A 14,339-nucleotide genomic window follows, 5' to 3' on the forward strand; every position below is an offset into this window, starting at 1 on the left:
CAGGGTACCGTAAATCCAGTCCATAAGTTTGATTTTCTGTGAACGTGTTAAAAAAAAAAAAGATTAAAAGCTTATTAAAATTTGCAGAAAATATATCCTATTAAGAAGGCGAACCATAATTTTTATGAGGTCCTGAAGGAAGTAATCATCAAATGATGTCACTAGCATAAGTACTATTCTTTAAGTGCCAGTATTGAAGTGAAGAGAAGCTGAAGAAACTTGTCTTGCTAAAATAAATAATGGCACTGTTAGAAGAAGGACAATCCTAAGCATAACAAAGAAAAAAAAGTGGAGACAAAGCAAAAATGATTTAGGAGATTGTCTTTCCTCTGCTTATAACTCTTCCCTGGATAAGATTTATTTCACTATTTTGCAAAATTAAAATTATTCAGAATACTTCTAGATCAGGCCTTATTTTTTGAAATATTTTCTACATTTTAAGGGGAAGTTTGTACTTCTCTACCTATTTTAAGATCACCTCAAGAACTTGTTATACTTAAAAGCTTGCTTCTTGTCATGTTGTATAATTTCTGATGCATATGATGTTCTCTTTTGCCATTTAAAACACCCTGGAGAACTGGAGTTTTACCATTTCCTCATTTCTGAAACTACTTTTTGTTAGCTTTTCAGTCCTCCTGATAGCAAGATTAATAAAACACCAGAATTCTTGTAAATCAAATCAGTCGGAAAACATCTGAAGTAAAGGCTGCAGTACTTAATGTGTATGTTCCAATAGTAATAATACTCCAGACTATTAAAAAAAAAAAAAAAATCTTAAAAGTTTCTAAATTGTAAGGTTTTAATGGGGAAATTTATCATCTGAGTACACACTTGTTCTTTCTCAGGAAGAAGCATGTTTGCAATGTTCCCCTCTTGCAAGACAGCCTTTAGCTTCCTAACCAAGTAGCTTTCCATGGCACAGTTTTTTTGATCTGCAGGGTAGCATGGGATGTTGGACACTAGTGAGTAAGTATATTCCAACTTACATTGTCTCTCCTCTGCTTTCAGGATCTGGTTACTATGTGCAGTCCAGAGATGAATTGCTGTAAAGGGCTTGGCTACATCAGGAACTAGAAACATAGAAGGCAAGTCAGGAAAAACAAAACTGTAGACTCCATTGCTGACCGGCTCAAACAGTATCAGTAGTGGATAATTATGACAGTACAGCAAGTTCTGTTACTTCTACTGCTCTGGATGTGGCTGCTGCATCCCTGCCGTACAGAAATGCTGTTCAGAAGGACTCCTGATCTCAGACCTAAAGGCTCTGTTGGACGTGCATCAGGGAGTGACGGAAAAGCACTTCACCGCCAGAAGCGAGGCTGGATGTGGAACCAGTTTTTCCTTTTAGAGGAATACACAGGATCTGACTATCAGTATGTAGGCAAGGTAGGTTTCTCGCTAATATTTCTGCATTATTGTCAATTTTCCTCATTGTCCTGATTTCATCATCAATTCCGACTCAGCTGAAACCAGGACACTCGTTTCTACAGAGCTCTATTTTCTACGTTTTACACTCATGCTTAAGAAGCAGATTTTTAGGTAATATATATATTACCACTGATTGTACTGTCAGACTTGCTAAAAGTAATATAGCTATATTCGGAAATATTTCAATGAACCAAATGAAGACATTTTTTACTAGCTGGTATTCCTTATATCACTCCTATCAGCAGCCCACTCAGTTTCTCTTTTTTATTAATCTTTTATAAAATCATTTTTTAAAATTATAAAATCATTTTTCAAATATTTATCTGAATATTTCATCTTTTGTATAGAAGAACACATTCATTTTCTGTGCATATGCTTGAAGAATGCAACCTATTTAAAGAAAAAATATCTGTCTTTAGTTCTCCTTGTGATAAATTGCACTGAGTAATGTCCATTAAAAAATATGTGAAAGGAATGAGGTGGCTAACAAGTGAAGTACAACAGAAGTCTGATGAAATTCTTGTACAGCTTGTTTTGCCATGCAATTTATCAAAAAAATAAGTAAGATGTAATGTCAAATAATATTCCAATAGGTACAAGAAAGTAATGAATTAATTCAGAATGACAATTTGCTTGAAAGTGGAAGTTAGTATAAGTCATGGGTACCAGTTAGCAACATTGGCAGATGATAAAAACATAAATTTCTTTATCTATATTCCAGATTTTCATATCAACGTGCTATTTCAATTGTAAAATACTGCAGAGAAATGTTGCCTTGTTGAAAATTACAGAATCACAGAGTAGCCAAGATTGTAATAGAGCTTTGGAGATCATCTAGTCCAACTGTCCTACTCAAAGCAAGGCTTTGCTCTGGGTTGTGTCCACTCAGATTTTAAATATCTGTAAAGATAGAGACTCCACAATCCCTCTAGACATCCACTTCAAGTGTGTTACTACACACAAGGTTAAAAAATTTTTCTTATATGGAAAGAGAATTTCAGTTTGTGTTCACTGCCTCTTTTCTGATCACTGGGCACCAATGAAAAGTGTCTGGCTCTTCATCCTCACTTCCTCTCATCGGGTAAAATTTATACATTAGTAGGATCCCTGCTTAGCCTTCCCCTCTCCAAGGTGAACATTCTAAATTCTCTGAGCCACTCCTCACATAAAAGATGCTCCAGGCTGTTAATCATCGAAGTGGCCGTTCACTGGGCTATCTTCAGTAGCTTCATTTCTCATTTACTAGAGAACTAAACCCGACACTCCATATGTGTCTCACTGGTGCTGAATAGATCAGAAGGATCACTTCAGACAACCTGCTGGCAACGCTTTTCTTCATGCAAGCCAGGATGCTGTTTTCCTTCTCTGCTATAACAGCACACTGCTGGCTCATGATCACCTTGCTGTCCTCAAGGACCACTGCATCCATATCTGCAAAGCTATTTTCGAATGAGTTGGTCCTTAGAACATACCAGTGCATGGAGTTATTCCTCTCCGGGATCATGACTTGGCATTTCTCTTCAATGAATGTTGTAAGGACCATGACAGATTTATTTTTTATTTTATTTTTTCCCAGACTATTAAAATCTCTGTGAATGGTAGCAGATCCATCTGGTTTATCAATCGTTCATTGTATTTTGTCAACTGTGAACTTGCTGAGGGTGCACTCTGTCGCATCAATTAGGTTGTATAGTCAATACATTTCTGGATGTTTCTTTTTATCTGATTTTCTCCAAACCCAAAGTGATTTGGATAGATGGATTACATAAAATGCCACCTATTTATTTTTTTGAAATATGATGGAGTTTGGAAATTATGGGAGCACAAGCTAGAAATAAATTATTTGTGACCAATGACTAGAAGAGAATGTTTATCATTAACAGGTCTTAGTCAAAAATAAGTACTAAATATTTTAAAATACACTACCATTTTTTTAAAAATTGAGAATAGCAGTTAGATGGCAAATGCATCAGTGAAAGGATCAGCATGAATTGCAAAGTGAGATTACCAGATTCATCTGGATTTGTGAATTTACATCTGCTTGCTTTCTGAGCTCATAAATGCTATATTTTTTTTCTTAAATTTCTCATACTGTATCAATATATCTGTCAAGGGAGATTGAAAACTGTTGAATATCACATTACTCTTGAAACCACTGGCTAAAATTCAGAATAGAATTTGTGTATTCACTTATTTACTTGTTAAGTCAGCATGAAAAGGCTTACCCAGAATAATGATATGGAAATGGGGTTCACTGAATGAATGGGATGCGTAATCCAGTAACTGTGGAAGAGTCCCTTAACTCATTCTTGCCTGTGAAACAGTAGCGTAGTCTAAACAGGAAGGTCAGCAGAACTGACTGGTTCAGTACATTCACTGGTGGCTTCAGGTCAGTATTTATTATTTTAGGAAATGAAGAAGGTGTGATAGTTTAATGTTAGCTGGCTGCCCTATGTAGACCAAGACTTTCTCTCATTCCCCTCCTCATCAGAAGGGAAGAAAATATGATGAAAAAGCTCTTGTGTCAAGGCAAGGACAGGAACATCAATTACTGCTGTTGCAGTCCAAAGTTAAGGAAGAGTAATTTAATTTAATTTATTACCCATTATTAACAGACTGGGGCAGTAAAAACTAAAATCAAACAAAAAGCATTGAGTACTGCTCTCCACGGCTCCCGGTGGGCTGCAGCTCTGGCCAGGGATGCTCCTGCAAGGATATCCATGGGCTGTGCCTCCTTCATGCCTCATCCACTGTTGCTTCATAGGCTCTTCCTTGGCTGCACAGGAAGATCTGCTCCACACAGCTTGTGGACTGTAGGGGAATGTCTTGCTCCTCCATGGGCCTGCCCTGGGCTGCAGAAAGCTGCTGTTCTGCGCCGCTTGCTCTCTTATGCTGACCTGGGTGCCTGCAGGGCTGTTTCTCACTCTTGTTTTGCACAGCTGCTGAGCAGCAATTTTTACATTTTCTTAACTGTTATATAAGAAGCAACACCAGTGATAAGGTCACGGTGGTTCCCTTTATGAGCTTGCTGGAAGTAGCTCTTATCTGAAATGGGGGCAGTCACTTCTCACAGAGGTCACGCCTGCAGCACTCCTTGCTACCAAAGACTTGAAGTGTAAAACCAATACTGATAGTCTTCACATAGTACATAGCATCCCTGGGGTAAAAATCAAAACTATTGAATAATATTAGGTAAATTTTATGTATGTAGAACCTTAAATAGTAGTTACAGTGATTGGTTATAGTAAAGGTAGAAACCATAGAAGATCAGTGTGGGAAAGGAGACCATATATTTGTTTCACAGTTTACTGATCTATATTAGAAGACAATAATTCTGATAAAGGATACCTTTAAAATTCCAGAGAAGCAACATGGGAATCTTTCAAATAAACCTTAAGCCTCATATCAGAAAAGCCATTTTACTGAGATTTGGATTTGGAGTTATGATTAATACCACCTTTCTATTATTATTTCTTTTTCTGTGCAGAAAGTCTACGTATGCTGTATTATTCTTTCTTAATATATTGAAAGCTTATTCACAGTTCTTATTTCTTTTTGTTAGTATATAGTTTAAAGGCCCATATATTATTTTTTCAAAGTGGTGCAGTTACAAGGAATTACTCATTTTCAAATTTGTTCTGAAAAAGAGCATATATTTTGAGTTTAACTAGAGAAAATTATTTAACATTTTTCCTTTAAATAATGACAGTTGTTCTCTTAATGAAACACTAGTGTACTAACAGTGCCTTAATCCACAATTATTCACAATATAATTGTGAATCACACTATAATAATAATCTAGTTCCAACCCCCTGGCTATATGAAGGGTCACCAACCACCAGACCAGTCTACCCAGAGCCACATCCAACTTGGCCTTGAATGCCTCCAGGGATGGGGCATTCACAACCTCTCTGGGCAACCTGTTCCAGTGCGTTACTGCCCTTTGTACGAAAAAATTCCTCTGAATATATAACCTAAACCTTCCCTGTCTCAGTTTAAAACCATTCTCCCTGGTTCTATCACTATCAACCCTCGTAAACAGTCATTCTCCCTCTTGTTTATATGCTCCTTTCAAATATTGGCCATAATGAGGTCTCCCCAGAGTCTTCTTTTTTCCGAGCTAAACAAGCCCAGTTTTCTCAACCCTTCTTCATAGGAGAGGTGCTCTAGCCTTCTGATATCTTTGTGGCCCGTCTCTGGACCTGCTCCAAGAACTCCACATCCTTCTTGTGCTGGGGTCCCCGCGCCTGGACACAGAACTCCAGACAACGCCTCACAAGTGCTGAGTAAAGTCAGACAATAATCTCGCTCTCCCTGCTGGTCACCCCTTTTTTAATGCTGCCCAGAACACAGTTGGCCTTCCGGGCTGCAACCATGCACTGTTGGCTAATGTCCAGCTTCTCGTCCACCAGGATCCCCACGTCCTTCTTCACAGGGTTGCTCTCAAGGAGTTCTTCTCTCAGTTTGTTTAAATACCTGGGATTGCCCTGGCCCAAGTGCAGCACCCTGCACTTGGCCATGTTGAACCTCATTAGGTTTTCTTGGCTCCACTTCTCCAGCCTATCCAGGTCTCTCTGGATTGCTTCCCTTCCCTCCAGTGTATTGACTGCACCATCAGCTTGGTGTCATCTTCAAACTTGCTGAGGGTGATAGGTAATTGGCAGTGTTACATAGCAACCACTGTACCTACAGCACTCCAAAAGTACTGAAGTAAGGTAAAATGCATGAAAAAAATTCTATAGGACACTAAATTTCTTATATGCATCTATGTCTTAGGTACATATAGATAATTGCTTGAAAACACTATTCTTGGTACAGGATGTTTTTCATTTAGATGGTTACAGTTTTATATGTAGTTTGTATAATTCCAGAAGTCTGTTTTTGTTTCCCCTTGGCCTCTCAGGGCCCTAACTATTATTAGATTTGACACTGTTAATGATCTTTAATTGAAAGCGAAAGCAAGGAAATGTAATTGTTCCTAAAAAACTGAAATGGTATTTTGGGGGATAGCTGGAGTATTTGCCTGGTTATCATCATTACTTTAATAATTTTTTGTTTTATTGATCCCTTAAGGAAAATAATATTAAAATTGCCATTTCTTCCAGGATGTACAAAGCAGAGGGAGCTCTCTGAACAGAGTTGTTAATTAGTTGAAAACCAAATGAACTTTCTAGTTCTTTCTCTCCAAAGTGACTCTTAGCAAGCATTTAAAAACTTCCCATGGCAATCATGTCTTTCACCTGCTACTAGTATGTTTAACTTCTGAGGCAGTGCACTGAACTGTACTTCCTCTATGCTATCCTATGGCAAAGGTTCTTATTGCTTCTGAATTCATAGGAAGTAAGTTTTGGTACAAAAGATAACTGTGATGGGTTGACCTTGATCATCTACCAGCAGCTCACTCAGTTATTCTGTCACTGCCCTTGACAGGACAGGGGGAGGAGATTAGATGAAAAATTTTGTGGGTCAAGATGAAGACTGGAAGGTCACTTACAAGTGACCTTCACAGGCAAAACGTACTAGTTTTGCTCTCTTACACAGACTCTTCCTGAGGTGTCGAGCCACAGCTTATGGGTCTGGCCATGCCCTACGATGGAGCTGTTGAAGTCAGCTTGTCTGGCATGGGGCATCCTCAGCATTACCTCATACTGCGGCCCCACAGGCCCCTGGAGCGTGTCTGGCACCCACACCCCATGCAGTAGCGTATTTAACTCATATGTTTTAAGTTATTTTGTATTTCCTTTCCAGGAGATCTCAGTATTATAGAATCACATACTATGCTTATAAGCAAGTTAACCTGTTATGAGTACCTGACAAACAACACTTTGATAACCGTTGAGCAGGAAGGATGGGTTTCTCCATGAGTTTGTACATCATTCTGACTGGTTTCATATACAGTTTCATATGCTTTCTTCATCCATAAATATATTTCAAATCTTCTCAGAAATGAATGTATATATGAGTAGAAAGCAGTATCTGCATATTGTTTTTTCTGTGCATCAGTGGCAGCTAGATCATAGAATCATAGAATCATTTGTTTTTCCATGCTGCAGGGTATGATGGTAAATGCAAGCCAGGAAAGTATTAAGGCTGCTCTTAAAATAATGCCTCCTATTTCATTATGTTGGTCAGTGACGTCAGAGAAATGTTGGTACTATGGTAATAGAGATTGAGCCTTCCCACCAATGCTCTGTTACATTATGTTGCTGTGTGACAGAAGACAGCAGAGGGGCAGTCTGACAGAATGGCATCTGACATAGAAGTCCCTATGAAGCAAAGGAACATCACTGAATTTCTTGGTGTACAATAAATGGCACCCATTGACATTCTTCAATGCTTGCTGAACATTTATGGAGACCAAACAGTGGATGTTAGCACAGTGAGCTGATGGGTGGGTTTCAGCAATGGCAACAGTGATAGTAGGTCACCTCTACTAAGTGCAGATTTGCACAAATGTGGCATGCAGGCTCTTGTTTAGAGCTGGTGAAAATCCGTAGCTTATGGTGGTAACCATGTTGAAAAATAGCGTTTTTTAACTGAGAATTTTCTTTGTGAAAGAATGTTATTGTGCTCTTTGTATCTGTTTTTCTTTCCATGGCAATAAATAGGAGGCATTACTTTCAGAGCAACCTATGTGTTAATGTTTTCATGGAGAGGAGAGGAGAGGAGAGGAGAGGAGAGGAGAGGAGAGGAGAGGAGAGGAGAGGAGAGGAGAGGAGAGGAGAGGAGAGGAGAGGAGAGGAGAGGAGAGGAGAGGAGAGGAGAGGAGAGGAGAGGAGAGGAGAGGAGAGGAGAACTGGGGGAAGGAGAGGGAGGAAGGGGTGGGGAGGGAAGAGAAAAAAAGAGTAGTTTAGTTGGAAGGGATCTTCAAAGATCGTGTTGTCAAACTGCAATAATAATAATAGAGAATCAGAACCTGACAAATCAAACTGTGATACAAACTGTCAGAGAGATTTCTTTTGTGATTGTGTATGGTTTTGATCAGCACACTGTCAGGTACATGTAAGACAGACTTCCTTTTCCAAGTACAGAAGAGATAGCAGTTACAGCATGAATAATCCATTGAGTAAAGGATTGATTCTGGTGTTAGTTTGATGGTGAATGATAATGAGGCTGAGAGGTCAATATGACCCCCATGTTTCCTGCTACTGCCTTTCTCAGTCTCTGAGAAAACTATTTTAACGTTTGATTTGTTTTTTCCTAATACTCCCAGTATCAGTGATCTGCCATTGTGAATCTAATTTCTAAAAAAGACAATTTTTTCCTGTGTAAACACAAAGTACAATACTGTTGATGAATTGTCAGGAAGAATTACAGAGGGAATAGTTATGGACATCCTCCCAGTGGATATAAAACCACCAATAAGATGCGTTCTGCTGTCATCGTAGATAAGAGTTATAGCTCTCTTGGACTGAGTCCAAACTCAGAGGTTGTATGAGATTATGCATTGCATTCAAAATAGCATAACGCTTCAAAATAGTATAAGAAACAGGGAAATAATTTGGTCTGAGCTCTCCAGTTCCTTTAACTTCAATTTCTCCTTCAATTTTAAAATGGTATCTGGTTGTCAAAGAAAGATATTCCAAAAAGGAAAGACTGGAATGATCTATATTCAAAGCCATAGCTCAATAAAACTAGAGTCCACTTCAGATTGCATTCATTCAATCAAGGATTTAAAAAACATCGTAGAAAAAAAGAATTTAGAAATGTTTGACCTACACATTGTTTGAAACAATAAATGTATAAAAAGCCAATAGTTTCTACATCAATTCAAAGGCTAATGCTTTAGGGGCTTTTTCATCTCTTTTTTCTTTAAATCAAATGCAGATGACCTTTTAAATATCTTGTATAAACAGATAGCAAGGAAGAGCCAGGGGTAATACTGAGGGAAAATCGGTGGCTTGCAACAAAATACCCATGAGGGAAAAAGTTCTAGGAAGTTAAAAGTTGATGTTTACCCTTTTAAAATGCCTTCCTGCTGGAAGCATTGCCTTATTTTTGTGAGCGTTTTCCTCTTTGAAGATAATTAAAAATAAGCTTAACCAAAAAGACTGTAATGGCAGGTTTTATCAAACCCTCCAGTGCTTTCTGTTTTATAGTTGTACAGTCAATGTATCTGAAGCCTCCCGTGAACAGAGCATCATTTGTTCTCAGAAGTAAACAACTAACATTTTCCAATACATCATTCATTTTCCTGACACTTCCTCAAACTAAATTATTTCTGTTTCCTGAAACTTTTCAAAACTATTTTTTAGAGGATGTTAAAGGAGGACTGAGCCACTAAGGGGAAAAAAAAAATTGCTCTATATTTTGACAATATTTTAGTCTATAGCAGTCTGAGTGCTCAATTGCAACTCTGTCAATGTCTTCTGTTAACTTTCCTAGCTGTAGAAATGTTTTTTTTGCCTTCACATCGGCTCTATGTCTTTCATGTTTTCTTTCATGCATCAATGACTTCAGTACAATTGTGTTATTATCTGTATTTAGCATTACTGCTTCATAGGCAGTACAGACTCACACTGAATTAATTTCTCTCATGTCACTTTTATTTGGACAAAGAGGTAGATACTGTCTCTATTTCTTGTGTTTTATTATTTCAATCCTGCATTTTTTGGAACGTGACTGCCTATATATCTCAAAGCACTGGTTGGAAGACATGAATATAATACATTCCCCCTTGATGTAATGTTTGGGATACTTCATTGCTAATACTTTGCTGAAGCATGGTTGTTCTTTCTTAAAAATTCTCAAGCAAATGACACTAAGACAGCAAAACTGGAAATAGAGGTTGGATTTTTTTATTTGAAATACTATGGGATAAAACTGTAGTTACAAAAATTCAAAACAAGATCAAAAACATTTATTTATAGAAAAACATGGAAGCATGAAAGATTGATATTCTGATTATTTGGTAAAGTGGGGACATGATAGAGTAGAGGTGGTCATGCGGAATATTTTATGCCTTCCTCATACAAAAAATGGCCAGGGAAAGAAGAAAACTCTTTCCACTTAGTTTAGAAATTGTCTTGTGTTCCTAGTTCTTTCTAAAAAATTGTAATAGATTTTGTAATTACTGGTATATATTACAATGATTAGAGGAATAAATTATATTAGACATGTGGAGACATGAAGTAGTAATTAAGATTTCATCCTTTTATTGTAAGTATTCCATCTTTTAAGAACTTTTGCATATTCTTTTCTGAGGTATGGCTTTTGATGTAAAATACGCACAAATTAAAATTTCACATTTTACAGTTCCATCCTAAATGGGACATTTAGGAAGTATTATTATTTTATAATATAACAGTTAGCAACTATTACTACCTAGGAAATTATCATGATTGTAAATTTTCTTGTTTAGTATTAGATGATAAAAATGACCTATATATTTCAAATTTTGGCAGCGAGTAAAATGACTACTTAAATTGTGTAAGAGGTGAAGTAAACAGAATAAATGAGAGAAATAGAGAAATCCTATAGTTTTTATAATGTAAAGAAAAGGAATTTAAAGAAATGCCCTTTCAGGAAAGTATACGAAAAACAGAAAGGATGGTTTGGCCAAAAAGTTAGATAATATAATGAATTAATATATTATAAATTGTAATGAACATAGCAGTTCAATCGTGAAATGCTAAATTTATATGACAAATACTTGAACTGCAGATGTGACTAAAATTGATACAAACAAATAGCATATAAATAAATTTATGAGAGGCCAAAGTCAGGAGAGGTAAAAGACATTTGTAAGCTGATAGAGTTTTTTTACTTGTAAAATCTTTCAGAACTGACCACTCTTTTTATTCTTTAAAAATATCTCTTGCTTGTAAGAACTAATGTTCAGGAGTGACGCTACATTTTCATACATTGATGCAACTGAAGATGCTCCACAAAGGATTTCTAAGAGGATTTAGAAATACCTTAGCTATCAACAAAATGTCTTAGGTCATTCAGAAAGAATAGCGAGCCTGCTCATAAATAACGCAGCTAGAAAATAAAGAAACTGATTGCTTAATTATCTCTTTACTTAGGTAAGGTTATGTGGCAGACCATTCTCCATGTGTCAGAAGTAGCACATTTGAAAGTAAAAGCCAAATAACTTAAATGTAAAGACTAGAGGACCATTGATCAGTGTGTTGCTGGAAAGAGCTGCATGGTGTTAGACTAAGTTTATCATTTAAGAATAATGGTGCAGATTTGAATAATGTATTTGTTAGGAAGGAATAATGACAACTATAGAAAATTTAGTCACTGACAGAGCAAGGAATACTATTTCGAGTACCATGTAAGACTGTGTACCTTAAAAGAGAATTATGAAGTTTTCTAGGAAGGGTGTAGAATTCTTTATAATGCAAAGAGAAAGAAGAAGGAAATTGCCCTAATGTATAGAGCAAGAACTAAACCTTCATGCAATGGCGTAATCCTGGAATAGAGAAAAGAATGAAAAATCTCTCAATGACTATATAGACAAAAATAACTGAAATTTATATTTATAAATAACAATTATACTAGCGCAGTTATTAAAAAATAATTAAAAAATCCCATGACATAACTAATATAATATGTTTTACAGGAAATTAGGAAACAGAAGATTAGGTAAAGAGTATTACTAAAGTTTTACAAATACCAGCAAGTGTCATATGGAAATCTTGGCCTGGCCTATTAATCAGTTACCAGAGTTGGAAATGATAATACATGCAACAAATTACTGAAAAAGCAAATAAACAGGAAAAGTAATTAATATAATAGTATATATAGTAGTATATAGTAGTATATGGTTTTTTTAAGAGTGTAATATCCAATATCTGTAGTTGAGAAATACAGTTCACTGTACGGTAGATGTTGTTGATAAGATAACATAAGACAAGACAAGATAGGATAAGATATTCTATATTAACGTTGCCAAAATTATATTCAGATATGTATTTGGCATCTTTCAGTCTGATGCTGCTTTCATAGGGCAGTTTTTGATTTAAATTTCAGTTAGGAATACCTGCCTAGTCTTAATATAAACACAATTAAATTAAGTTAAATTTACTTATGTAACTGTAATGTAGTTGTGTGTAGTGTTTTAAATAGCGTGTTTACTTAGTATTAGGTGTATAGTCATTATTTTTCTTAAGAGTGTTATTTTCTAGAATAATTTATTTTATAACTCATTGAAAGAAATAAATCTGATGGGCAAATAAATATGTGAGTTACATTTAAGGGTTTATGCATATTCAATATCTCCTCTCACAGATCTACCTGCAACACCTTGAGTATTCTTGTAATGTTACAAAATATCAGTACATCTCTCCTGGACCAGGCATCTCTTAAAGGACCAGCTTCACTGACCTCTTGGGGTTATGAAAGGAAATCAGTAAGGACTGTTCCAAGACACCTTTGTTTCTCTTTGTTTGAAATACTGTATTAAATGTAGTGTCAGTTCAGATTCATCAGTAATTTCTTGAGGCCAAAAGAAAAATTGAAAATACAACCATAGTCTCACCCCTCTACACCTTTCCTTGGGATTAAGTTCACCGTAATGTTATATCATGGAAATAATTTTTAAAAAAATTATTAAAATATTCCTTTAGTAATAAAACATCAATTTAGTTCTTAATTCTGCTATATACACCTCTCATCTAAGCTGGCATTTACCACTTTTGGGGTAGATGCTGTTATTCACTTCTCTATGGTATATTTGTTTTTGCCCCAAGTATATATCTTTGGGAGGCACATATACTGTAGAATATTCATGAGGAGAAATTGCAGACACATTAAACATAGAAGTTCTTCACTGCTCTTGCTAATCACATTTTATAGTGATTAAATTTGGAAACAAGAAGAATTGTCTTAGATGTATTTTTATGGGGCCTTCAGAAGTAGGAAAAAAAAACTAAGCATCATTGTTTTCAATTGTGTTGCACATTTGTTTCAAAGAAAAAATAAAAACAATGTTTTTTACATATAGTGCAAATTGTCCATTAAGATATATTTGTGCTAATTGTGCTCTGAAATATATAAAAACCAGTAACTAATTTTTTTTTTTAATATTGTTTTTTTGATTGTTTCTTTGTTTTTGGCTAGTACCAAGGGTACTTTAAGAAGACATATATAAGCTGTAACAAAAATATTCGTGTTATCAACAAAAATCATTACTTAAAATCAGTTCTTAGTTACTTCTTTGTTGTCATTAATTGGTTCTTAATTTAGCCCATTTCTTTAATGAATTGGAACCTGAAACAACAGGCATAGGCTTTTTTTTTTTTTTTTACTGTATTTGTTTATATCCATTTTAGTCACATCTGCAGTTCATGTATTTGTCACATAAATTTAGCATTTCACAACTGTCTCTTCATTCCATTTTTCCTATCAATATACAGTCATCTACTGGAGGTGTTAGGCCAAGATACCAGAAAGTAAGGGCATTGCAATTCTAGTGCCAATTCTTTACTTTCTGTCTGCATCTAACATAGAGATTGTGTTCATTACATTAATAGTAGAAGAAAACATGCATATTGGCTCATGGAAAGAGCCTTCAGTGTATGAAATTCAATTAGTCTCAGGTTCATGGTAGCTTCTGTATTTTCTAAAGTAGAAACTGTAACAGTCCAATGAAGCAAAAAGACTCTTGTTCTAGCTCTCTGAATATCAGCTAAAAACATTGGCATAAGAAAGGAGTATGATGGTTCATGCGATACATCGTAAAAAAGGAAACTGCCCTTCTTAGCTGATAATTAGCTGATGTCAGCAATCTAGGCCACCTACCTTGTCCAGACTGTGATTTTTCCATTTAGAATAAGCCACAGTAATGTGCAAAAGATGCAAATATAGGGATGAAGTAATATATTTGGTGTATTTCCACAGTCTGTGGAACCTGAGAATCTTGCAGACGATATCTCATGGTTGTGATGTTTGTAGAAGACTGA

General features: G+C 35.9%; 1 protein-coding gene across 1 annotated transcript in view; it reads left to right on the plus strand.

The window, feature by feature from the left end:
* Positions 1-1,155: 1,155 nt before the first annotated feature.
* CDH10 (cadherin 10) overlaps positions 1,156-14,339 on the plus strand; it is a 52,822-nt gene continuing 39,638 nt past the window's right edge. The window contains exon 1 of the mRNA XM_010708469.3: positions 1,156-1,386. Within this exon, the coding sequence (XP_010706771.3) occupies positions 1,156-1,386 (231 nt within the window). The remainder of the gene's footprint in view (positions 1,387-14,339) is intronic.

Source organism: Meleagris gallopavo, chromosome 3 (assembly GCF_905368555.1).
Source record: "Meleagris gallopavo chromosome 3, MGAL_WU_HG_1.1, whole genome shotgun sequence".
NCBI lineage: Eukaryota > Metazoa > Chordata > Aves > Galliformes > Phasianidae > Meleagris > Meleagris gallopavo.